This window comes from Haliotis cracherodii, unplaced genomic scaffold (genome assembly GCF_022045235.1).
Source record: "Haliotis cracherodii isolate W230 unplaced genomic scaffold, xgHalCrac1.p SCAF_4, whole genome shotgun sequence".
NCBI classification, from domain to species: Eukaryota; Metazoa; Mollusca; class Gastropoda; order Lepetellida; family Haliotidae; genus Haliotis; species Haliotis cracherodii.
In genome coordinates, this window is record NW_027266297.1 from 22,270,217 (window position 1) to 22,297,377 (window position 27,161).

A 27,161-nucleotide genomic window follows, 5' to 3' on the forward strand; every position below is an offset into this window, starting at 1 on the left:
CGAGAAATGCGGCTCGGTGAAAGTATCGCCGTTTAGTGTCAGAGGTGTATAATGTGCACACATTAAGGACGAATTATTGAAGACCTGAAGTGAGCAGCTTAGAGATCTCACCATGTGTGAAGTAGTGACACTGCCTGCGTGTGAAGTAGTGACACTGCCTGCGTGTGAAGTAGTGAAACTGGGACACTGCCTGCGTGTGAAGTAGTGAAACTGGGACACTGCGTGTGTGTGAAGTAGTGACACTGCCTGCGAGTGAAGTAGTGACACTGCCTGCGTGTGAAGTAGTGACACTGCGTGCGTGTGAAGTAGGGACACTGCGTGTGTTCGATTTCAAAACATTGGCGACCCAGGTGAACGCGCGTTGGCCAAGGTAGAGCCCAATGTTGGTCGACCAATGTTAGCACATGACAAATGGGTTGACCTAAGTTGCCCATGCTTATTGAACCCCTGAGGTGTGGTACTCTGGTTAGCAGTTCCCAAGAGATGTCATCGTTGCCATAATTAGTTTAACTTATTGATTCAGTCACAACAAATTGTAATGAATATACTTAACTAGGTATAAATTCATTAATGTAATCTATCATGCTTTGGGGAAATTTAACTTTCGATTGTTCCTACTAATTCTAAAATCAATATTGAAGATGATTTTGCATCTGTTTGATGTTCTGCGTAAAATTTTGAATTTTGTTGTCGATTTACATGCATTAAAAAGAAAAGTGCAATTGCATCTTTGTCAAGCAATAAAACACGTGTTAACCCTTTGGTAATTGGATGTAGTAGCAATAGACGTAGCTGATGGTGTGTTGTTCCTCGCCAGACGAAGGGACATTGTTTCCCAAATTTATGCATGTTAGGAAATCAATGTGTCATCCGAGGCCCATGTGACCAACGTTAAAATGTACGTATCATTTGGCAGCCAAATTTACATCTATTACGCAGTTCTTGTAATAAAAGACAATTCACGTCACTAAGAACATATATGACAGAGGTGTGTAGTTATGGCCATCGTATTCATGTATTTTCTAACGTGTGGAATAATCGTAAATGCTGTTCATAGTTGACACACATTCCATTACCCTTGAAATCGATTTATTCTGTTTCATACTCTCCTAAATGTTCGGTCATAGGTAAAAATGGAAGCTAACCATATTGACAAAGAAGTAGCACATATTTCAATGGTTCGATATTACAACTGCGTCATATTACCAGCATTGACTCGTTAGTGTGCAGCAACCACGTCAGTGACGTAATCGGGTAATTAGTAACACTTTACCACAGACCATTGAGGTTTCCCGTGTACGCTGATCGAGTATTTGTTAACCCAGCCTTCATCTACGCACTTCATTGAATTGCTATCAGGTTTTAATTCAACAATAGGGAGGCTATAGGGAGCATAATGTAATGGTTGTGGATATGACGTGAATCTTGTGTGTGTGCGTGCGTGCGTGCGTGCCTGCGTGCGTGCGTGCGTGCGTGCGTGCGTGCGTGCGTGTGTGTGTATGTGTGTGTGTGTGTGTGTGTGAGTGCGTACGTGTGTGTGAGAGAGAGAAATGCAATTGTCGATTCTCCTTCAAACTCTGCTCTGTACAACTGAGGATATATTCAACTGGATATTCAGATACTGGGATACTGAAAGAGTATATATTGGGTACCTGAAATATATTACGCCGCCATTAATGGAATATCTGCATACCGTAGTCATTGAAGGTAGGGTCCAAGGCACTGTATCGTATAGTAATTTTAATTATTTCATGACCTGAGCCTTATCATTATCTCAGCTAATAATTAGTAATCTAATATGATTTCTGTTTTTATATTAGTAGTGGGCACTTCCTCTCTCAGAATATGTCCAATTGGAAACTGCGTTTAATCCCTGTCCGATCATTTAAAAAGCGTTATGGTGCCTACATATTTTTTTATCCTAAACTTGTTTTGGAATTGTAAAGAATGAATATATTTTAGATTTTTTTGTCGAAGCAAAATGATACAATATTCAGATAATCAAGTACATTTAATGTTCAAATATGTTTGGGCTGGACGCTATCATCAAATAAGAAAATGTGATTGATAACTTACAGACATAATGATCTCACACAACGACCGACATTTCTCTTCTGACATGCTTGATTTTATTGCACTGTGATTAAATTTCCCCCAAGACTCTGTATGAATTTGATGACGATTGTTATAACAGTGGATTTGCTGTAAACGTATTGACGCGCGAAAGGGACGCGGAATCTAAGGAATGACACCATTAACAAAACTACACAGTCTTCACAAACATGATTATGTTCAAAACATGTTGAGATTTGGGGATATTGAGATCCTAGCAAGTCTTTTATATGGTATAACGTGCTCAGTTAAAACATACACAGCCTCTGTTCCTTTTGGGATTTAAACATAAATCCTAAGCACCTATTTTATGCCTTAACACATTTTTACAAGGTGATATGAGTAAGTAATACTATACATTTACTTTGAATCCGAAGGTTTTTTGTTCAAATGGTAAATTCTGTTCATGCACGTTCATGTACATATAGAACGTAATAACAGGGTACTGATACAGGGAACATGTACCGTTCACTCATATTATCAGCTTAATATATAACACTTGAAAGGGTAATATATATATATAACAGAAACAGTTACATTTAGAAAGAGGAAAACAAATACGAAAATTGTGACTATTGTCATAATAATAATCCATTACATCATATCTGATATTGGTGTAGGACGCTTTAAGGAGTACAAGGGGCGGTCGGGTAGCCTAGTGGTTAAAGCGTTCGCTCGTCACGCCGAAGACCCGGGTTCGATTCCCGACATGGGTACAATGTGTGAAGCTCATTTCTGGTGTCCCCTTCCGTGATATTGCTGGAATATTGCTAAAAGCGGCGTAAAACCAACTCACTCACTCACTCATTTAAGGAGTACTAAATGAGCCCTTTATATTTCGTAATATGGATGACCAGACCCTGGTCTAGTGGGAAAAACATCTGCCTTGAGAGCAGAAGGTCGGTGGTTCGATTCCCGGGCCACATCTCACCAAAAGACGTGAAAAAAGATGGTACTTTTGTTGTCGGCATGTTATCTCAGTGGGATAGCATCATAAAACCGGCATCAGTCCGGACGAGTACAAGCGGTTTTACTAAACCGTTTACAATTAGTTTATTAGTCATTGAAGAATTGTGTCTTGAACGCAACACTGTTCTTCTGTGTCATGAGAAATATATATTTCTCGAATTTACAATTTTCCCTTTCCATTCATTTGTTGCTGTTGTTACTATTAGATACTCTATCGCCAAGTCATACCCTACTGTAGCTACACTACAATAGGTTTGTGAATGAAGAGTGTATACTAATACAGTATTGAACATACTTCCTACAAATTAAGCATCAACAGTAGCATTAATATTTCTTTCTCATTTCTGTTTCTACTTGTAGTGACGGTACCACGTCTTTCTCTGAAACTCTCGATATAGTGCACATAATCAATATGGCATGCACTTCGTTTTATTTATTTAGTTTCTTCCTGAGCATATCCCCAATGTACAGACAAATGTGATTACGTCTTTGGAATGAGTGCGATATACATTTGGAATGGAACTCGAGTCTGCGGCGTGCGCAGCGAACACTTTACTGTAGGGCCACCCTTGGCACCCCATTACGCCTCTGACAAACAACGCCACTGATTCCAAAAGTTTGTTGTTTGAGACAAACAAAACAGACATGAATACTTTACAGCAAACAGCATAGGTATAGGTTTCATATGTTTGATTTATTAAAATATTTCCACTAAAATGCACTGAAGTGTAGCGTAATTCATATAAGGTTTCTCGTTGTCAATGCACCACTGTTCAGTATCCAGATGAATAAATGTTATCGTCAACTTGAACGTGGAAGTGCAGTGGACAAACAATTAAACTTTACATATTAGCCGTAAAGGGAATATTTTGTTCTGACAGCGATAATCTCAAGCTTCTTTAGGGTCTGTTACTACCGAATACACATGTCATAAATATTGATTTCTAACTGTGAATAACCAAAGTATCATGTTATTATTGCACATTTTTCTACTTAGTCTAACTGCTTTACTGTCCAGATCATATTACACTGCAGCAAGAATTAATTACGTCCAGTCATTGAGTGATGATACTTCGCATAAATGACACGATCGTTACGTTTTGCCAGGCTTCTTACTCCGAATAGTGCAGTTGACAGGTGATATGACGTTTGATTCCACCAACTCCAGGACACGATGCTATGCTACGTTGGTTATTTTCTCCATTGTTTTCGTGAGGTTGTACAGGTAGCGTGTGCGCTTGTGAATACGTGAATCAGCGGAACTTTACCACGTTATTTCCTTGTGATATAAAGCGAAGTATGTTGATTTATCCTTACTTAAATAGATAACATCCGTTATATTTTCAAAGATTGGGGGAAGTCATATGAAACTTTATACCCCCCCCCCCCCCCCCCCCACCCCCCTGGAATATATTTATTTTATGAAAAAATAATAATCTAGAAATGCATACAAAAGCAAGTCTAGCCAGTTCAAGCTAGCTCTATTCCACACAGCATAGGGATTTTTTTTTATTTCTAGAGTCAAGAAGGATATTGTGTAATATAAGATTTCAGAGACTACATGTTAGTCTATAAGCTACACACACACACACACACACACACACACACACACACACACACACGCAAACCATTGTGGACAATAAAGTGGACAGAGCGTGTGTTTTGTGCATAAATTGTTCATAAATCATGTCAGATTGCTTGACTACCATACATAACTCATTGTTATGAGATGTGTGACCATTACGGAAAATGTGCCCTAGTAAGTACAGAAAGACAGGGTCTACAATTGCTAACTATGCTGAACCCAGTAGTCCATTAATGAGTCATTGTGATCCTAGCCCACTGACCTTTTTCCCTTACATTTTTATTGCATGTAGATCATTTTCACAATTACATGCAAAGCATGTAGTCCACAATTGTATCGTTATTGCTGCAGCTGCACATTATGTTACATTATAGTATTCTGAAAGTTTAAGCTGAAATTTTGGAAAGAGTTTGCTTTTATATCTAAAGGGTCATTATTTCTTTCCGGAAAACAAAGAAGTATATTCTCCTTATTAAAAACGATATTCACTTATGAGGAAGAAAGCCCGGGGTAGGCAAGAGACAACAAGATCACAAGTCTTAACTAAAAAGTCTGCCAAGCAAGTGCTAGTTTGTTAATAAGCCTATCAACTGCATTATTCCAGCAGAGATGAGAAAACCACCAACCGTGATCAGCGCAGATCTCTGTTTACTGAATAAACAGATTGACCAATGTTCAGTTATATAACTAATCAAAATAATGAAGATAATGAAGCTACATGCCCGCCCATGGCTTCTCTCTATATTTATTTTACTCAGATTAATTGTGCTGCAATGTGAATATTGTATATATTTTGTGCTGTGTGTATTGTATTATTTGGTATAGATAGTTAATATACATGATGCGTTGTGACAGTAAACATGGTTACAGGGTTAGTCTTAGACTAACATTTATTCTCTGAAATCTGATATTACACAATATCCTTCTTGACGCTAAAAATATATAAAAAATTCCCTATGTTGATTTCAGAATAGAGCTAGCTTCAGCTGGCTAGACTTGCTTTAGTATGCATTTCTAGATTATTTTTTTAATATATAAAATAAATATATTCCACGGTCATGGTGCACGACTCTAGGTTACGCTTTCTTTTGTATCAAGGTATAAGTATATTTATTTCGATTTACTTATATCATAAATATTAGAACCATTTGGAATTAACAACCAAACAATTGAGGTACTTTGCTCTACTGTCTTATGCTATTATTGCCTGTTTAGGCCCCAACTGAGTCATTATAGCACCATGCATGAAACAGTAACTGTCTAGGTGTAACTATAGTCAGAGACCATACAACATGTACAGTAGATCTATTATACATGTTATATGGTCTCTGCTATAGCGTAATCATTATGACTGCCAGATGGCTCAATACCATTACTATAATCATCATAGTGGTTTTCAGAATTGATATTGGCATTCTACTTACACTGTAATATTTCCATAAATAAAAATAGCTCAGAACATGCAGAATATAACTGGGAATATAGCAATATAGCTTGAAGCTAGAGTTATGAAACTGATCTAAGTTTCAAGTTTCATTTAGCCATCATCATTTTCTCCGATGTACAGTTGTCATGAAATTATACTCTCTCTTTCCGTTCTAGAAATATGCGAGTGGTGATATAGATGCGCCTTTCCCCAAAAGGTGTTTGGTTGCCTAAATCTGCTTCATTATTTCATGTTGTCTTGCAGATTGTAGTCTTGGTGAAATGTCACACACTTAAGTCCTATTCACTTCCTTAGGCATGTTCAAATGTCCATAATGTTTGCATGCAAACTGATCAACATGTATTTATGATATTTGATAAGAGATTGATTTCATGGAATGTGTCAAGGCCATCCTAGTGCTTTTCTATGACATGTGCACGTGCATATCTGTTTGTATGTGCAATGTGCTCGTGTGATATATTCTCCAATAATCCACGGGGTAGGGAAAGGGGGTGAAGAGGGGGGGGGGGGGGGGGGGATCAGTACAAGATGTTAAAGTTTCAAATTTCTCCAGAACACCAGATAAGCAGCGTATTTGCGTAACATACACGAACTTACGTACTGAATGCAGGCATCGTGTATACAAGAAGCCTACTGCAGTGAATAATGCACGAATGTACAACACCTCCCGATATTGTAACTTGTATCGCTGTAATGAGTGAGTGAGTGAGTGAGTGAGTGAGTATGGTTTGACGCCACCTTCAGCAATAATCCAGTAAAAACACGGCGGGGGTACACAAGAAATGGGCTTCACACATTGTACCCATGTATCGAACCCGGGTCTTCGGCGTGACGAGCGAACGCTTTAACCACTAAGCTACCCAACCGCCCCTGTATCACTGTAATGAATGTATGCAACACATGCAAAACAGCATAGAAGGTGCAATTATTTCAGAAAGGTTCACATTTACAATTTTACAAAACCTAACAGACTGGAAGAGTGTAATAATACACTGAACACCCCCCAAAAATATTAATACTCAATTGAATGATAACGTGAGTAAACGCTCAATGGCTCAAACTTTATTAGGAAACCTTAGTCTCACACACCGTACTGTCTAAAGAACTGACAACCCGGTAAAGAGTGAGTGAGTGAATGAGTGAGTTGGGTTTAACACCGCTTTTAACAGTATTCCAGTCATATCGCGGCGTGTCAGCTTAATGTGGGAGGAAAGCCCGAAGTGAAGCAGGTTTCAGACGTTTACCACTTCGGTGAAACCCACGAGCACGTGTATGGTGCTGACAAACCTAGAAACATAATTGGGGCGAACCGGGATTCGAACCCACAATCATAGGTTTCTGGCGTGCCCAAGGGACGCAACTCTGCACGGCGAATCGCGGCGCTTTAGACGACTGGGCCACCCCTATCCCCCAACCCGGTAAAGAGACGTGATTATGTTGGTGACAAAGGGGGACGTCTCAACTTCTATAATAGTGTTTTGTGCAGTCAGATCCTCAGCGTCATACGATTAATGAGGTCACATGAGCCCTGATGGCAACGGTATCAGCATATGTGAAAATAAAGTAACGTGAACCTAATATTTCAGATGTTGGAAACATATGATCGTTTAGTTTTAGTCATTATTTTAGGTAATATGAGGACATAAAAGCTATTCAAATACATGCCCTTGATATCCGAAATGATACATCACTTTCTAAGGCATGGAAACATTTGAAAATGTCCATATTTCAAACCTGTAAATTATAGCACATAGTACAATCAAAAGGAATGTATTGGAGTGAGTGAGTGAGTATGATTTTACGCCGCTTTTAGTAATATTCCAGCAATATAACGGCGGGGGACACCAGAAATGGGCTTCACACATTGTACCCGGGAATTGAACCGGGGTCTTCGGCGTGACGAGCGAACGCTTTAACTACTTGGCTACCAGACCGCCCTGATTGTATTGGAAATACTGATCAAGTATTTACTGGGGTGTCAACTTTTGAATTCATGTTTAGAAATGTCTGAATGTGACACAAGCTTAAACAGACTGCAGAGCGCAGGGGTTATTTATCCGCACTTTATGTACGCCCTAAAGAATTCTTTTAACCATAAGAAGAAGTCCATTTATATAAAGCACCAGATTCCAATCAACAATTTAATTTTTGTTTCTTTGTTGTTTAACGGCGCACTCAGCAACATTATAGCTATATGACGACGGTCTGGACCAGACAATCCAGTGATTTACATCATGAGCACCGATCAACGCAATTAGAATACGATGACATGCATCAACCAAGCCAGTGAGCCTGACTTCCCGATCCCGTTAGTTTCCTCTTACGACAAGCATACTCGCCTTTTACAGCAAGAATGGGTTGTTTATGATAAACTGCGTTGATGGAGTTGGTTGATACGTATTGTTCAACAATATCCCCTCCGAGGACACGCACTTCTGTCAACGGGTGTCTGGCTTCCTCCTGGTTGGATAAAACTTCCTCTTGGTTTCCTCCTGGTGATTAAGTAGGAGGCAGGAGCGAAGATGTGGTAAGACTTAGTAAGATGTGTTTATTATTAAACACATAGTAGACATGTTTAGTTTTAAATATATTTTGGGCGCGGTATTCAGCATTGTTTCACCTTCATATGCCCGACACACTTAACATGTGTGTCAAATGTCATTTTACGATCCGGTAGATGCTTAATTTGTTTTTGTTGTTGTTTAAATCGAGCCTGAACTCCCGATCCCGTTTGTCGCCTCTTACGACAAGCAGAGTCGCCTTTACGGCAAGCATGGGTTGCTGAGGACCTATTCTATCCCGGATCTATCTTCACGAGTCCAACAACGAGTTACCGCTAATGGCGCTAATTCAGTATTCTGTTAGTGAAATGCTTGATACATCTGAACAAAAAACGTCAACACCACAGAATAACTAGTCAAGATTATTCGACGAAACAGATTCCATTGGGTGAAAAAGGCAAAATACCTATACCAACCACATGAATGGATCACTGAAAATCAGCGATGACATCAGGTGTTTTCGAAAAAAAAGTAAGCATATTATTATCCTGTCCTACCGGTAGAAAACACCACTAACACAATTTACATTAAAAAGTATGATACCGCATAGCAGTACTCCTGCCATGCCACGCCGGCATGTAAACAAACCAGACAATCAAGTTATGGACCAGAAATCACGATAGCGCATTTACTGACTTTCGTGAAATAAAAAAACGATATGTTAATTTTGAATTACGTCTGCACTGAAGTTGTAGAGAAATGATGATGCTAAAAAGGAAAGAAAAGACGTTGAAGAAAAATATTTGTTTTGCAACACAGCGAGGGGCAGTTTTCATGTCTCCCGCTAAACATTTCTTTTGTCGTGTTATTCACCATAATTGACAGGTGCTACTGAATAGTTCTGAGCATGTGATGAGCAAATTGTAAACTTATAACCATGTATACGTTTTTAGGTTTTTAACTAGTGCTATCCGTGATAGAGGCACGTCGCGCTGCGAAGTTAAACGAGTAAAATCCGTGAAAAACAATTACACGGGCATAAAACAACAAACAAACGGACCCTAACATGGCGCCTTTGACGTCATTTAATCTTTAAAACGTGCAAGCCCCTATCTCACATACACGATTTAAGAAATTGCGAACACGATTTAAGAAAAGTTGAAAAATCGTGTTGATTTGTGCTCGACCTTGTGGTTTATGCAAATTTCTAAACCAAACACGACCCTCATACAACCACAAACGACCCTCATACGACCTTCATACGACTGGACACGACCGTCATAAGATATTCATACGATACAACACGATTTAACCTCATTTAACACGACCCCAATACGACTGTCATACGACCAAACACGAATCAGCACGACTTCCCTACGATTAAACCCGAATCATCACGATGTCCATACGACTACAAAAAAAACCACGATCTCCATACGACTGAGCAAGACCTTCATAAGACATATTTTTGGTCACGTGGGTCATGTAGTATATAAGCTGCATCGCAACAGCGCATCTCTGTGTCAGTCTTCACCATGTTCAACAACGAACAAGACCCGCATGAAGCAGCTTTTGAGGAGGAGGAAGTACGTACTTCTGGTAGCTATGGCTTTGATGGTGAGGGGTAGGAAGCAGCGTAGGCGTCGCAGAGTGGGGAACAGGAAGAGATTCTGGGTTCGACCATGGTTGTTGAGCTTCCGTTTCGGCCGCCTGAGGTTTGGCATGGCTGTAGAATGAGCTTTCACTTTCAGGGGGTTGTCACGTGATGGGCTCTTCCGGTCGTATGACAAACATATGGATTTCGTGTTCAGGCGTAAGGGAGTCGTATGAAAGGCGTATGAAAGTCGTGTTAAAACGTATGAAGGTCGTATGAGTTTCTTCCCACGCTCCACAACACGACTGAACGCGACTGAACACGATCTTCATACGATTGAACACAACTGTCATACGACCTTCATACGACTGAACACAACTTTTCCATATAAATTTTTGCAATGCAAAACTTTCTTTCGCGAACATCTGGTATCATCACTGTTTGATAGTGAGACTTAAATGCACATGTCAGTCTGTCTGATTGTGAGATTTATATGCGTATTATACAGTGAAAGTCTTAAAATGGACTCTGCTTTCAGCAGAGATTCCTTATAATTATGGAAGGGCTTTGTCGCGTTTATTTACTGGCGCCATCTTTCTTGTGTGTAGTTCTTCTTTAAAAATGTATACCATTGACTAATACATGGTAAATGTTAACTCTTTTTACATAACAAAGTCACTTTCATATACAATAAATATAGAAGTGAGGATTAAATATGAGGAAATATAACATCTAAAAACCAAAAGGCATTCTCGATTACTTTCTCACTGCTGGCCCAATCGTTTAAACTTCGCTGTTCCAGGTTCCGCTCTTTGATTTCGCCAAAGAAAGTAATTTAAATATAAATGATCTGTATCACTATGGGCGTTCCACCCACATCCCGCTGACACTCTCACTCATTCACTCACTCACTCACTGTCTGTCATGTTTCACCATTTTTTTTACGAAACACTTTGTTCATTTTAATTGTGTACAGAAAGGACTTAACGTACTTTCACATCACGGCCCACGGAACTGATTTCCGCCAACTGTCGTGACAGTTTATGCCGATGAGTGAAATTTAAACTGCGAATAGTGACAAGAACGGAAGCTCATCTGGGCGGTTTTATATCAAGTTATAAAAGGATTTACAATAAACGACTGTTACTCCAATCAAGTAATCTGAGAGTGAAAACTGATGGTGGTACCTCAAGGGTCAAGTAGGAGGATGTCATGTCACTGAATGATCAACACATCCCATTATCATAACACATCAGTTTCTATTTACATATCACTAAAAGAGTTTACATACAGTTTTTACACCCACAACCTCCACTGCAAAAGCAGATCAAATTCTCAATGTGTCCGATCCTTCATTTAGAGAGTGAGTGAGTTGGGTGAGTTGGTTGAGTGAGTGACGCCGCTTTTAACAGTATTCCAGTTATATCGCGGCGTGTCAGCTTAATGTGGGAGGAAAGCCCGAAGTGATGCAGGTCTCAGACGTTTACCACTTCGTGAAACCCACGAACACGTGTATGGTGCTGACAAACCTAGAAACATAAACCGGGATTCGAACCCACAATCATAGGTTTCTGGCGTGCCCAGGGGACGCAACTCTGAACAGCGAATCGCGGCGCCTTAGACGACTGGGCCACCCTGGGGCATTATAAATGATGATTGATTGATTGAGTATGGCTTCACGCCGCTTTTAGCAATATTCCAGCAATATCACGGCGGGGGACACCAGAAATGGGCTTCACACATTGTACCCATGTCGGGAATCGAACCCGGGTTTTCGGCGTGACGAGCGAACGCTTTAACCACAAGGCTAGCTACCCGACCGCTCTTTTAAATGATGATGATGATGATCAGGATCATAATGATAGTGTAGCGCTATTAGCACCCACTTGCCGAATGGAAATTTGGGGGCATTATAAATGATGATGATGATGATGATGATGATGATGATGATGATACTATTACAGCGCTGTAATTACCCACAGTGATGACTTTTGTTTGTCTGCCGCATACCATCTAACAGAAACTTTGATTTACTTTGGATGTAAGACACACACTGATTTATCCGCAAAGTTTTAATCATCATCGACTTTCATCCATTTATTTCAAGATGTTCATCGCCAAGTTGATGCACGATCCCAACTGTAAATGCATGGTAAATCAATGTCTGAATCTAAGGTTTCCCATTAACCCACTTCAACGCGGTGGAGTGTACTGATAAATGATTACATAGTTACGAGTGCAACTTCAGCCAATCACGTTTTATTCTCTTCTATTATCTCCCGCTGTGAAGGTCCATCATAAATTGAGATGGGGTCATTGGGGTAGTAATGCTTGGTGCGGCGTTAGAAAACAAACACTTACTTTTTATGCAAATTGGTGAATGGCTGTCGCTGTCTGACCCTTCGCTAACCAGCGTTAGAAATTGGCACTAGGCCTATTGTCCTTGCCAAACTGCCCAATAGTTAAGATATAATAAGGACGAGGAGAAATTTGCATTTTTAAAGTGGACTAAAAATGTTTTCTCCCCTGCGAACACCTGGTGTCATCGCTGATTTTCAGGTGAGGTGAAATTGGGTTTAACGTCGCCCCCAAGATTATTGCATTTAAATACCGACGTGCATGCACGTGTGTGTGTGTGTGTGTGTGTGTGTGTGTGTGTGTGTGTGTGTGTGTGTGGCTGCTTGTACTCGTCCAGACTGATGCCGATTTATAGTGCTAGCTCACTGAGATACCATGCCGCAGTTTAACATGAATACCCCACTCAGACACAGGATCCTGACTCCAAGCAGACCAGTCCCCTTAATGCCGAGCGCCAGAGAGGGTAACAACAAGTACCATCTTTTAACGTCTTTTGGTATGACGCGGCCGGGGTCAAACCCCGGACCTTCCGCTCTCCGGGCGGAAGCTCTACTACTAGACCACGGAGGCGGTCACTGATTTTCAACGATCCTTTGAAGAGACAGAGGGGAAACGGAGGCGGAAACAACACTGCATGGTACCACGTGGATCCAAAGTTTTTAATAACATGTGTGTGTAATCTATGCGCGTTTGTAAAATCGTGATAGGAAAATTAGAATTTGGCTCCACAGCATCCGGTGAGGTCGCCTCACGTTACATTGTCTGGCAAAACTCTATAAACAATTCGTGCATGTATGCCGCGACCAATCGTGCCAGATCCGCCTACCAGAGAACTTCGGTTGGTTCTTTTGTTGTTCAATGCCGCGCTCAGAAATATTCCAGCTATATGACGGCGGTCTGTAAATAATCGAGTCTGGACCAGACAATCCAGTAGTAAAATACCATGAGCATCGATCCACGAAATCCACACATCAACCAAGTCAGCGAGCCTGACCACCCGATCCCGTTAGTCACCTCTCACGACTAGCATGGACGCCTTTTTACGGCAAACATGGGTCTTCACGGGTCAGATGCATGTGTTATGATGTGCTATGATTATAGGTACTATCTGTGTCAATATACTTAACAAATATAATCATATCAGTGTCGTTTTTTTAAAAACTTAGTCACTCTTTATATCATAACACATCGTACATCAATGGCGCAGTGAGGTAGCCGAGTGGTTAACACCCGGGTTCGATTCCCCACATGGATACAATGTGTGAAGCCCATGTCTGGGTTTATCCCCGCCGTGATATTGCTGCATTCTTGCTAAAAACGGCGTAAAACCATACTCACTCGTCCTGTACTTTCTGACCGTATTTGCAAGCAAGCTTCCCGGCACATCGTACTTTGTCGTAATATGTTTGAGATATCGCCGAAACTGCGTTGAGTAGTTTTGTATATATGTGTGTATGGTAGCGTATATCCCAAAATGAAAGTCAGTTACGTCACACCAGCTGTTGTTGTATTCCCTGTGGCTATATTGCATCTTCGGTGTTTAAGTTGGCGCTTAATGACTGGAAGTGTGCATCGTGGATAAAGCAAACAGTACATCGTCCACCTTCGACTGCAAACTACTTTATATCGAACCCGCTTATAACGAACTATTTTTTTAATACTTTTTAAATATTTTTTTATTTTTCTATTTTATTTTTTTTATTTTGACTGCTAATCTCTTACCTGCTATCAAAACATCCGCATCCACACACAGACACAATGCTTATAACGAACTCCGGTTATAACGAACAAAATAAGTGGTCCCTTTGCGATGACTCTAACCGTAGTTAGCTGTATTTTATACCCGAATCTTCACACCAGCCAAACAAACTGTAAGGAATTCAAACATACAGACCATACTATGAGGTAGATTATAATACGATAACGTTTTCTTAACGTCTTTTTTAAAAACATTATATTCTTTATTGTTTAAAGTTGTTTTTCAATAACTTCAATCAATAAAGAAATAGGACATCGTATCGATCCTCATGGGCATTACATCAGCAGAGTGGCCATACATTTAACATCCAAACCTTGTTCGCGGTAATCTTTCTTATCAGCTGTTCGTGTGTTATGCAAGGGGCTTTAGATTTATCTGTGTGCATGGTAAAGTAAACAATGTTGCCTTGAGGCAATTTTCCCTCCTTGATTACCTAATATACATGTCGACAGGTGTTCCAGGGGCATCTTGTGGCCGCCTTCACAGGAGAGGCAAGTGGCATGTATTGACAACGCAGCATGTACTGAGAGCGATTTTAGCTTAACGCCGTTTTGAACAATGTGTTAGCTTTATCACGGCCTGTCAGGTTGATGTGGGAGGAAAGTCTCAAGTGATGCAGGTCTTAGACGTTTATCACGAGTACGGGTATGGTGCTAACAAACCTTGACACATAAGCAAAGCGAACCGGGAATCGATCCCACGGTTACAGGTTTCGGGCACGCCTAAGAGACGCAGCAATTGTGACGCACCTGTCCGGTTTTTTCCGCCCCCGTATCCATAACACGCTTCCTTAGTTACGTTGTCCGTACCAATATCATGCCATTTTAGTTATTGTCCAAATCCAATCCCTCAGTATCCCAAAGATAACGTACATACAACAAGTATCCCAAGATATATTTGGGAAGAAGGTGGAAAACAACAATTTAACGCCAATTTCTCTTCGGATAAAGTACAATCAATTATTCAGAAATTCTCTAACTTAGTAAATGAGAACATAGATGAAGCTGCAGATGAATTAACAAATCTATTTTATGTTGCAGGGTCTCATTTTGAGAAAGTAAGGAAAGTACAATCAGATGCATTTCAGGTTCATAATCAACCTCAGTGGTTCGATAATGAATGTAATGTATTAAAGAAGTTGAAATACAACCGTTTGCACCTTCTTCGAACAACAAAAAGTCCCCTAAATTTGAGGTTGTACCTTGAGTCTAAAAGAAATTTTAGAAAATTATGTCATGAAAAACAAGAGTGTTTTAAGCAAAAAACGATTGAGTCCATAAATTCCGCCCTACTAAATAAAAACTGCCAAACTTTCTGGAGTAGTGTTAAACGTTTATTACAGTACCGCAGTCGAAAATCTGGGGTGCCACCGTCTGTATGGGTTACTTACTTTCATGAACTTTTAAATCCTGAACAAGTTTCTGATAATGAGTTTGATAAATCTGTGGCAGATTTTATCAGACATCATGATCCTCTGAATTGTGAGAAATGTAACGATACTGAGGTGCTTTCAGATATGATAACAGATGAGGAAATAAAACAAGTATTGAAAACTTTAAAATTAGGTAAGGCGCCTGGATCGGATGGAATACCACCCGAGTTTTATAAATATTGCATGAATATCGTCCCATACTTAAATATACTTTTCAATGCCATTTTAAAGACAGGGACTTTCCCTTGTGCCTGGAATATTGGCCTTATAATTCCTTTGTATAAATCTGGTGAGTCAACAAATCCTAACAATTATAGAGGAATATCCCTCTTAAATATAATGGGTAAAATATTTACTTCTGTTGTTGAACATAGACTTAGATACTGGGCTGAAATCAATGAGATGTTATCGGAATCCCAAGCTGGTTTTAGAGAGGATCATTCAACAACTGATAATATTTTTGTTTTGCAGGCGTTGTGTCAAAAGTATTTAAGAAAACCAAAACATCGCTTTTATGCCGCCTTTATAGATTTTAGAAAGGCGTTCGATTTTGTTGATAGAAAGAAACTATTGTTTGTACTTCTCCAAAAAGGCGTTCATGGTAAAATGTATAAAGTTATTGAAAATATGTATAAAAATGTTTGTGCATGTGTGAAGATAAGTAATAGCAGATCGGATGTTTTTAACACCTCTTGTGGTGTAAGACAGGGCTGTATGTTGAGCCCATTATTGTTTATTCTCTTTATTAATCAATTAGTGTCTGAAATTGAGGCAAGTGAATGCCGGGGCATTTTTGTAAATGAAGTTATTGAAACAATTAAGCTGCTGCTCTTTGCAGATGATGTTGTCCTACTTGCAGACTCTGTGATAGAATTGCAAAGAAAATTAGATATATTAGAATTATTTTGCAATAAATGGGCAATGGAGGTAAATATGGAAAAATCAAATATTATTGTTTTCAGAAACGGGGGGTATCTAAAAAAAGTGGAAAAATGGTTTTATAAATCTATGGAAATGCAAGCAACTTCACATTATAAATACCTGGGCATTATATTTTCTTCCAGGTTAATCTGGTCTAAAGCTTGTGAGACTATTTCATTACAAGCTAGAAAGTCATGTTTTCCGTTATTTCAACTTATGAAAACTTATCCAGATATATCTTTGAAGACAATTGTTGCTTTGTTTGATTCAAAAATTGCACCCATTCTATATTATGGCAGTGAAATTTGGGGATATACATACAGAGGATCTATAGAAAGAGTACAAAGTTTATATTTTAAAAGATTTTTGAAACTGGGAAAACAAGCGTCTTCAAGTGCCGTTTTGGGCGAAGTTGGCCGTTATAACCTATGTATAAATTATTTTAGCAGGTGTCTAAAATATTGGTGTAGACTTATTCGTATGAATCCGAAGCGTTACCCCTATGCCTGTTATAAAATGTTACAGTCACACGATGCGATTGGGGCTTTGAACTGGGTTTCACATGTCAGGATGTTGTTATTTCAAACAGGTTTTGGTTATGTCTGGATTGCTCAGGATTGTGGAAACACGAAGGGTTTCATAACTATGTTTAAACAGAGATGTGTAGATATGGAGATACAGAAATGGTTTCAAAAGATTACCAGCTCACATTTCCTGTCACATTATAATTCATACAAGTCATTACTAGCGCCAGAGATGTATATCACATCGGGTGTTTTAGATAAAGACTTGATCTGTGTATTAGCTAAGTTCCGCACTCTTTCGCATAGTTTGAAAATACAAAAACTGCGTTATAGTAAAAATAATGCGAAAACAAATGTTGATCAGCTGATGCTATACTGTGACCAGTGCGATGAATTAGTTGTAGAGGACGAGTACCATTTTGTACTACTCTGTTCATACTATAAGCAAAGTAGAAACACATTTATTCCACAGTATTACCATAAACATCCTTCTCGTCAAAAATTAATTGAACTAATGTCCTCTACAACACATTCAACAATCAAAGGTCTTGCTTTGTACCTAAAGAGAAATTTGTAAAACACAAGAAACAAACAAACATAATTATGTAGTATGTATTACGTCACATATTATGGAAACATTGTAAATCAACTGTGTGAGATCCACAAATAAGTTAGATATAAATGTATTGTACTCTGGGCCACGAGGCCTCCAATACTGAAATAAAGAATCTTGAAATCTTGTCCGTAGTTATTTCCACACTGATGTGCAAAAGTGGAAATATCAGGGGTTCACATAATGTGACGTCACTACAGGGGCTATTCCATCCGAAGATCCATGTGTATCCGCAAAATTCGGTCTTGGGTCGAACGAAACCGATGCAGAACACGTATCCAAAATGTACGGATACTGATACGGATAACCGTAGATGCCCCACAGTATTTTCTACAAGAGCGTTGCTTTCGGATATGATGTAAAATATACGGTGTGTGTGTGTGTATGTGTGTGTGTGTGTGTGTGTGTGTGTGTGTGTGTGTGTGTGTGTGTGTGTGTGTGTGTGTGTGTGTGTGTGTGTGCTTGCACTAGTGCCGATTTTATAGTGCTAGCCCACTGATATACCATGCCGCAGTTTAACATGAATACAACTCAGACGCAGTAAACTGACTCCGAGCCGACCAGTCCCATTAGACGACTCGGCATGGATTCCAACAGATGAATATAAGATGCGGTATCAAACATGCGTTCAGTCAGCACTGTACATACCTCTAAATGGGTGTAATTTTTAAAATATGATATGATTTCAAACTTTAACGGTGGGTATCTTAGACATCTCATCTTTGGAAATCAATAAATTTCCTTTTTGGCACACATTTACATTTAAAACATGACAGGTGTCATGTTGCAAATTCATGTATTACCGCAGTCTTCATTGAACCACGTTTTGTACACAAAATTACCCAACCACAGATCACTTTTCACAAACTGTTGCAGGAATGAGAGATGGTTAAATAGACAGAATCAAATGTGACAACAGTTCTTTCAATTTTCAATTTCATGAAAAACAAACTCGGTATACTTTCTTTTACCCGTCAGTTTATCACAACCTTGAAAAGCCTTGAATACGAAAACAGATGCGTCAACACTCTGGTTTCGAGATGTGTTGCTCTGGCCACGGATACAACGGTCGTTGGATCTACAGCCAATTCCGTTACACCCATAACTCGCCATAGCCCAGTGGTTAGCCTGTAAAACAATGTCTTATCCAGAATAGACTATGCAGTTAGTTAGATTCTATTACATCACCGAAAAAAAGAAGATGCTCCTGTTTTCGAAAGATTTTAACAATACGGTTTGAAATGATGACATCAATTTTGAATGCTGTACATTTTTTTAATCAATTAATCAAACTCATAATCACCACAAAATGCGAATCTCATGGAACGAAAGAATCGTGCTGAAAAGAATACCACTTCACATTTGTCCAGCTGCTGCGTCAAGGTCCCTCCATGCGACATCCCACGCAATCCTGATAAATATCAATAATCTAAGGAACTTAAACAGTGTTCATCATATTGTCTCATGCGAGTCGTGATTAATCAGTCATACCTTCATCCATTTTCCACTCTATAAATCCACACATCGCTTCGGAATCATTGGTACATTCCCCGAAATATGAGGAATATCAAGGAAACAGCTAGGTTTTTTTTTACAAATATTTGACACGATATATACATGGGCTAGATACTGCCAAGCGTGTTATTTATTCAACACCGAAAACTATTAATACCGGACATCAAGTTTCATCAACAAGCTGTACCAATGTTGTCTCCCTTGGTTGTACCAGGATACTCTGATGGTTGTTCGAAGTCACAATTTGCAAGATTTGTATCTTTGATATGTCAGCAACGTACCCACTATCGTATGTTTTAGTAATGCGTCATCTTGACGGTTATGTTTTGATGAACCAAGGATTAATGATAAACCAGTATTCATTATCAGCGGATCCTGGCATGACTAAGAGACGCAACTCCTGCCCCTTATAATTCGTGTTACCTCATACTAAAGAACAAGTATGGCAGAGAGTGTCTACTACTCGGGTTGATTTGAGTACCTAGTTAAAACATCCACACGCATACTGAACCTAACCATGGCCTTTCATTTAGATTAACAATTATCTAACTAAAACAATTTGATAATCATTCAGACCCTTACCACCCTCCATATATAACAACGCTGACTTTCAGCTACAAGTACCACAAGGACCACGTGGTACTAGTTCAAGGTACATATTACACAACCGAACGTGACGCGAATTACAGCAAGTGAGTATGGTTTTACGCCGCATTCAACATTATTCCAGCAACATAACATAGTGCAACACCAGACATGGGCTTCACCCTGAAGACGTCACAAAGTCGGCATGTGCTGTCAGAACATCGTTACATTGTCCGTACGAATGCTGACTCTTGTTTTGCCTTTACCCTGGAGCCACCATATCCTTGGCTGTCCTTCTACCATCAGAACAATACTTGAAGATGCTACACGAACAGTTGCCATTATACAAGTTATACGTATCATGGACTTAAAAAATGGTTTTTACATAAAAGAAGACTTCGCACTCAATATCCGTGAAACTACGATTTTTCATCATTTGAAAGCAGTGATGAGAAGCATAAAAATGGCCAATGCATCCGCTGTCGTCCTTGTTCCTTCTTATTGAGCTCGTTGAATAATGTCAGTGCTATAGAAATAGATTTTAACAGCTTCTCTAGGGAATACATCAGTGTATTTTGTGACAGTAGTTTGAAGACTCACGGAACACTTCATATAAATCAGTTTTGCTGAAAAGAAATTCTCGTATTTTTAATGGCATTAAAAGAATTCTGTGCATTGTCGAAAATTTCATTTCTCTGATGCAACCTCAATTAAAACTACATTCATTCAATCCCGCTCCCTGGATGAAACAGGAACAATTGCTGCTTTTCGTTTTAAATAGTAGCCCTACTTTTGGAATTAAACGGCTAAGACAAATTAGAAAATCGTGTTCGAACACGGACTGATCGGACCTTGGAACAACCACGAGAATTAAGAGTAACCTCCCTTTTATATGACGTGCCTACCAGTCTGTTTTTAACCTAACCTATGTGTCTAATTTTACACAAACATTTTTAATTTTTACCGAATTTCCAACATCAATCTGTTGACATGGGACACAAAGACAGCACATTTCACAGGCGTGGTTCCCTAGAATAGACCTTCAATATGTCTCGAAGGTCCGAGTACATCGCATCTGACAACTAATATTCAAGACAGGATATGACAGTTCCATGTTTCTGACTTATACCAAGCCCATATTAACCCAAAGGTTCTTCTGAAACAGTAAAATACGACCTTGCAGTCAAGGACAAAGGGTTGTCATTACAGTTCGCTGACCACCATGTTACTCATTGCCATCTCGCTCTGTGTCCTCTGCCTCGACCTATCGCGGAATCTAAAATGTAACAATGTGGTATTGTGTTCCTATCTAGGCTAATAACGGCCTCTGCAATCTGTTGTCTGATGACTCTGTCTATACCGGATATAAATGTGCTACATCATAGATCATCCAAGGAGCATTAATAGGGCGACCTCAAATCGCCTCCTCGTGACTTTCTAGAAGGCTAATACTAGTATAGAAAAGAGAAATGGGTTTTCTTAGTGACGAAAGGCGGATCGCTGGAACCGAGCTCCTGGTGACAAATATTGCGCTTTTTAACCAAGGTCAATGTCTGTTTTGTAATGTCTTTTTTCAGAGTCTGGATTGTCTATCTATTGATCTTGCAAATGTTTTTTGACGATACTTGCGTAGGCTAGGCTCGTGCTTTGTCAAAAGGGTTTTCATTAAGTTTAACTGGTCGTGGAATTAGTTCTAAATTTAAAACTTTATAATTATAACAAAATAATTACTTGGCTCGAGTTTGTCAGTGGACGCTGTTCGACATTACACTTGATCTGATGTTATGTCAGGGAATAATTGAATTAAATGATTCAAAGAAGGTTTCGAATGAGGTCTTCTCAAATAATGCAAGCATAAGTTTCTGGAGATTGACATGTACTTTCGATACACACGCGCAACGTTGAAAGAGTGATCTTTCTGCACAATCTTCATTTGGGGTTCGGTGTAGCTTATGCTGACATATGTAAGTCTCGTAAGGGCGACAGCGTCGTGAGGGCGTAAGTCTTGTAAGGGCGTAAGCGTCGTGAGGGCGTAAGTGTCTTAAGGAAGTAAGTATTGTAAGTCTCGTAAGGGCGTAAGCGTCGTGAGGGCGTAACTCTTGTAAGGGCGTAAATCTCGTAAGGGCGTAAGTGTTTTAAGTGTCGTAAGGAAGTAAGTGTTTTAAGTGTCGTAAGGAAGTAAGTGTTGTAAGTGTCGTAAGAAAGTAAGTGTTGTAAGTGTCGTAAGGGCGTAAGTGTCGTAAGGAATTAAGGAAGGCCAACCATTAGTATGTTCTTAGAACGTAACATGTACTTGTGACGTGGACATCTCTTATTCACAAGCATATAGAAATAGAGATAAAAAATGGGGGTTTTCACGTTCAAGATTATTGTACTTGTATACATAGCGGCGTGTGTAGGTGGGTGGATGGTTGCTTGAACTAGACAAGACTTTTGCCGGCTTTGTAGTGCTAGCCCACTGAGAAACCATGCGGCAGTTTAACATGAATACCCCACCCAGAAACGGTGAACTACCAACCCTTGTATTAGCCCCTGAATGCCGAGCACCAGGCAGGAAAACAATAAGGTCAGGAATCGAACCACTAGACCACCGAGGCGGTCTTCATACCTAAAGACGGTGAAGTATAGTATTTGTTGTTACCCTACCTTACTCTTGACATTAAGAGGCTAAAACAAGCAATGGTCGGTTCGGAATCATTATTATGTGTCTTCAGCAAGGTATCTCAGTTGGCTAGCGCTATAAAACCATCACAAGTCTAGACTATTACAATCTTGAAGGCAACGTTAAACAACATTTGGCATCAACTCACCTATTTCTGAAATTGGCTTCCAGTAGATAACGCATGTTGTGACCAGTGTACATGTACAACTTATTTATTGTACATATGATTTACTCTATTTGGTATACTGCCATTAGGTTTTATTACAATGGTGTACAAAAAGATAACGAGTGTGAATTTGGTTTAACACTTTAATTTGACTTAATATTGCAATAAACATACGTCAACGCCAGACATTAACCAGTCTCGAGTATCTGCAGAAATAGATTCCACTGGGCGTAAAATGAGAAATAGTGGTGACAATTATATAAATGGATCACTGAAAATCAGAGATGAGATCAGGTGTTCGAGAAAATCCTGCATGGTCGGGAAAGTCCGAAGTGATAAGTCTTAGACGTTTAGTACTCCTCAAACCAACTGACAGACAGTGAGGAAAAACCTAGAAACATGCTAAGGCCAAACAGAAAAATATACAGAACTCGCATTTGTTTGTTTGTTTGATTGTTTTACGCCGCACTCAGCAATATTCAGGCTATTTGGCGGCGGTTTGTAAATAATAGTCTCCGGATCAGACAATCCGGTGATTGATTTCATTAGTCTACGCAATGAGTCACCACTAACGTCTAGATATTTACCAAATAAGAAGATGTGGCATTTAGAATTGTATGTTCTAAGCACCTGTAAATCGACTTTAGATACGCTACTCAGTAAGTTAATTGCAACATTTCGGTCTTAGAAACAAAACAATTATGATAAATATCAAGGCTTCCGTTACATAGCACGAAGATTGTTAACTGCCGTGTTAATAAAACCAACCTGACCTGAAACCTAAGAAACTGACAATTTGCATGGGCGATATGTAAAATAACATGGACTGATCGGACAGGTTGTACCAACTTGTTGAAACACAACGGCGGATGAGAAATGATAATCTGCTGATAAGTTGAAGCATTATTTCACGTCTTTAAAAGCCGAACGTAAATCTGCCACTTGTCTACTAAATGTTCGCTGGCAAATTGTTAAAATTGATAACACTAAATCACACATGTCGTTAAGAAATTCAGGAGAAGATTGAAGAATCCTACATTTCAAACACGAGCAGCTATGAGATGTTATAAAATAATATCTTCATTCGCCAAACCTGTTCATATGTTTTTTCCCATAAACCTGGGCGCAAAGCCGTAAATTCTCAGCCGGAAATAACATTCACTGTGTCCTCTTGTACAGATTTTTTAGAATTGTCGAGATCAATATATTTTAAAATAATATAAAATATTAAGACTTGATCTTCGAGTGATAGACCGAGATGACTGACCACCGGTAACTTACATGACTAACTTACGTATCAAAACGATAGGCTATCTATAATTATTATCTGTATAACCCGCTTCGCGGAGGTGTTTCCTATTTAGGTATCGAGTGAGTGAGTATGATTTTACACTGCTTTTAACAATATTCCAGCAGTTTCACGGCGGGTGACACCAGAAATGGACTTCACACATTGTACCCATGTGGAGAGTCGAACCTGGGTCTTCGGCGTGACGAGCGAACGATTTAAACACTAGGCTACTCCACCGCGTCATCTAGGTATCGATGTAAGCGCTGGTGACTCACTTCAGAAACCCTTTCAGAACGCCCGGCTGGATTATCCGGCATCAATATTAATGTATTAACGAAATACAGGTTAGCACTATATCCGTGTTTGTGGGTTGCACAAAAACGGTAAATGTCTGAGACCTGCATCACTTTGGTCCATCCTCCTACATCAAATCAAGCTGAGTGATATAACTGAAATAGTGTTTGTTCAAATAGGCGTCAAACTCACTCACTCATACTGATTGGGTTGATGTTAATAAGTGAAGCGTTTCTCATCTTATCTGATGTCGACGGCCAAGAGATCACAGCATATGATGGCATCATACCTGGAGTTCCTTTGTCAGATTACTAACTCTTATTTCAGGAAGCCATAGCAATGGTTTGTTCGTTTTGTTTGTTGTTTTACGCCGCAATATTCCAGCTTTATGAAGACAGTCTGTAAATAATCGAGTCAGGACCAGGCAAACCAGTGATATACATCATGAGCGTCGATCTATGAAATTAGGATACGATGACACGATCCCGTTAATCACATCTTATGACAAGCACGGATCTTCACGGGTCCCCTAGCACTGGGAAGGCAACACAGCCAAGTGACCTTCGTCCTATGGAATCGGTTCAGATGTCTCACAGGACGTTGGTTTAAAAAGATTACACATTGCCAATCCGATCGGTGTGAGTCTTTATACAATCATTAAATCTTCAAAATATACTACTCAAAAGAAGTAATGACCATCCGATTCTTTCGTATTACTACAGTTAAACTGTCGTGCCATGACAGATTAACTGCAGTAATATGAAGGCATCGACCTTAACTTATTTTGAGTAGCATATAATTAACCCTAAAGATGTAATCACCTCCGTGATGAATATGTTTATTTTGATATACCAGGAGGGGCCAGTGGTTTTTTGCATATGGGTTAATGTAATGTGCTGAGTGAACTCCATAAAGTTATTAGCCAAGTTTACAAAAGTAACAGGTATGTTAGTTTAGTAAACATCGCGAGTGTGGTTTTGCGTAGCGTTTTAGCAGTGTATCACGGCGGAGGACACCAGAAATGGACTACACATTGTACCCATATGAAGAATCGAGCCCGGTCTTCGGCGTGACAAGCGAACGCTTTAACTACCCCGCTGCCTGAAACGTCGATTTAGGAGATCGTATTCATTGACATCCCAGAGGTAAAAAAAAACACAAACATATATTATTGACTATCGGGCAGGTATGCTATGCATCCGCTTGGATCCTGTATGGAAACTGAAATTTTCACAGAACTATACAAATATCCGAGAAATTCGAGTCGGTGGACTTCACTTCTCGTTACATATTGCATTCATCCCCTCTCTGTTCCTCTGTGTGTAGAGCGTATATGCACATGGAGAAATTAAAATGATGCACGTCAGATATGTTATTTACATACCTCGCCTGGAAGGCTATATCTTTATGGCGGCGGCATAGCCTGACAAGTGATTTAGAACACTACGCAATACATGCCATGCACATATCGAAACAGAAAAGGGTATTACATGAACGATTTCTTTGTAGAAAAGCTATTTAGAAACCCGACTACGCACATTAAAAATCTGACGAACGCATTTCATATAGACCAGGGAATGTCTTGTGAAAGAATGACTGTTTTAAGATATGTTGGATTCCCCTGAGAATCAAATTGTAAACGAAACTATCACTTACCTCGAATCGGAGTTCTCCCACAGGTGGTGCAGCAAACGGGACCCTAAAATATCGCTCAACCTTCTTGGAGCCCAGCACAGTTTTAACAAAGCCTCTGACCTGTCCATAATCGGTGTCCCGAACGACATATTCCTCAGCCCCCGACGTGATCACAAGAGCTATCAAGTAGGCCCCAACAACGAGCCCCGTCCACTGGAGTGACATCTTCCAAATGGATAGTCGTGTTTCGCGTGTATCCTATGAGCATAACCGCGCACGCGGAAGTCTACGAGTTCCCGCCTTGGGAGATCGTCTGCTACGCTCCAGCAGACGTGAGTAACTCACCGCGCTGCATGATACCTATACCAGAACAATAGAGATGCAGTGAACGAGGAAGAGGTCGGCTGCCGGCTGCAGTCGTCTGTCCTGGTGCCAATTACCGAATATAACAGTTGTGGACTTTCTCGCCGTCACCGAACTTCGTTAGTTCCCTTGATTGAGACGAATCCACATCGACCGCACAGCATAAGTTCATCTATTTATAGTTAAGTTTTTCTTCCCTTTGAAGAAAATTAGTCTTATCGTCGGCTAACAATATCGTCTGCTTCAAATACAACCTGCCACCGCACCAGTTAATCTAGAGACGTACACTTGACAAACGAGTTTAAACATTCTTCAATTCCCCGCTACTCAACCAGTACACGGAAATTAAATTTGAAAAAGGAGCCCCCGGGAGGTTAACTATATACAACCTTCGGGTTGACGTATTGCTATGTCCCTCGCGCTTGAGAAAGCGACGATAATTTCACGAACAGCGGAACAAGCCAAGAGAATAAGAAATCCCAATATATCACGCGGTGTTGGTATTTATTGGGGCGTCATTATTGGCGATGCTTCGTTGGAAGTGCCTTGCTTTCTCTTGATTAGGAGCCGAAGAATTAGTGAGACGGCGAACGAATCCAATTCGCACATTAGCAGTGTGGCTGAAGCACTGAGATATTTTGAAATGGTCAGACGCTGACAGGCTCCGTGACTCGGCAGTGCATGACGAGACATCATCAGTCTGGAAGCTGATCGACCGCACATTATGATATTTACTCAACGCTTTTTTCACAATATGCTGAGCAGTTCCGAAAGAACATAAACATTGTCCTGTCAAAAGCAACGACCCCGAGCCTTCTCAACTAATTGTGTTGGT

The 27,161-nt window shown here is 39.8% G+C and overlaps 1 protein-coding gene across 1 annotated transcript in view; it reads right to left on the reverse strand.

Moving 5' to 3' along the window:
* Window positions 1–26,423, reverse strand: part of LOC139479858 (acetylcholinesterase-like) — a 62,786-nt gene extending 36,363 nt beyond the window's left edge. Inside the window, exon 1 of the mRNA XM_071262758.1 lies at window positions 25,985–26,423. Coding sequence (XP_071118859.1) covers window positions 25,985–26,188 — 204 coding nt within the window. The 5' untranslated portion in view covers window positions 26,189–26,423. The remainder of the gene's footprint in view (window positions 1–25,984) is intronic.
* Between the last annotated feature and the right edge of the window lie 738 nt (window positions 26,424–27,161).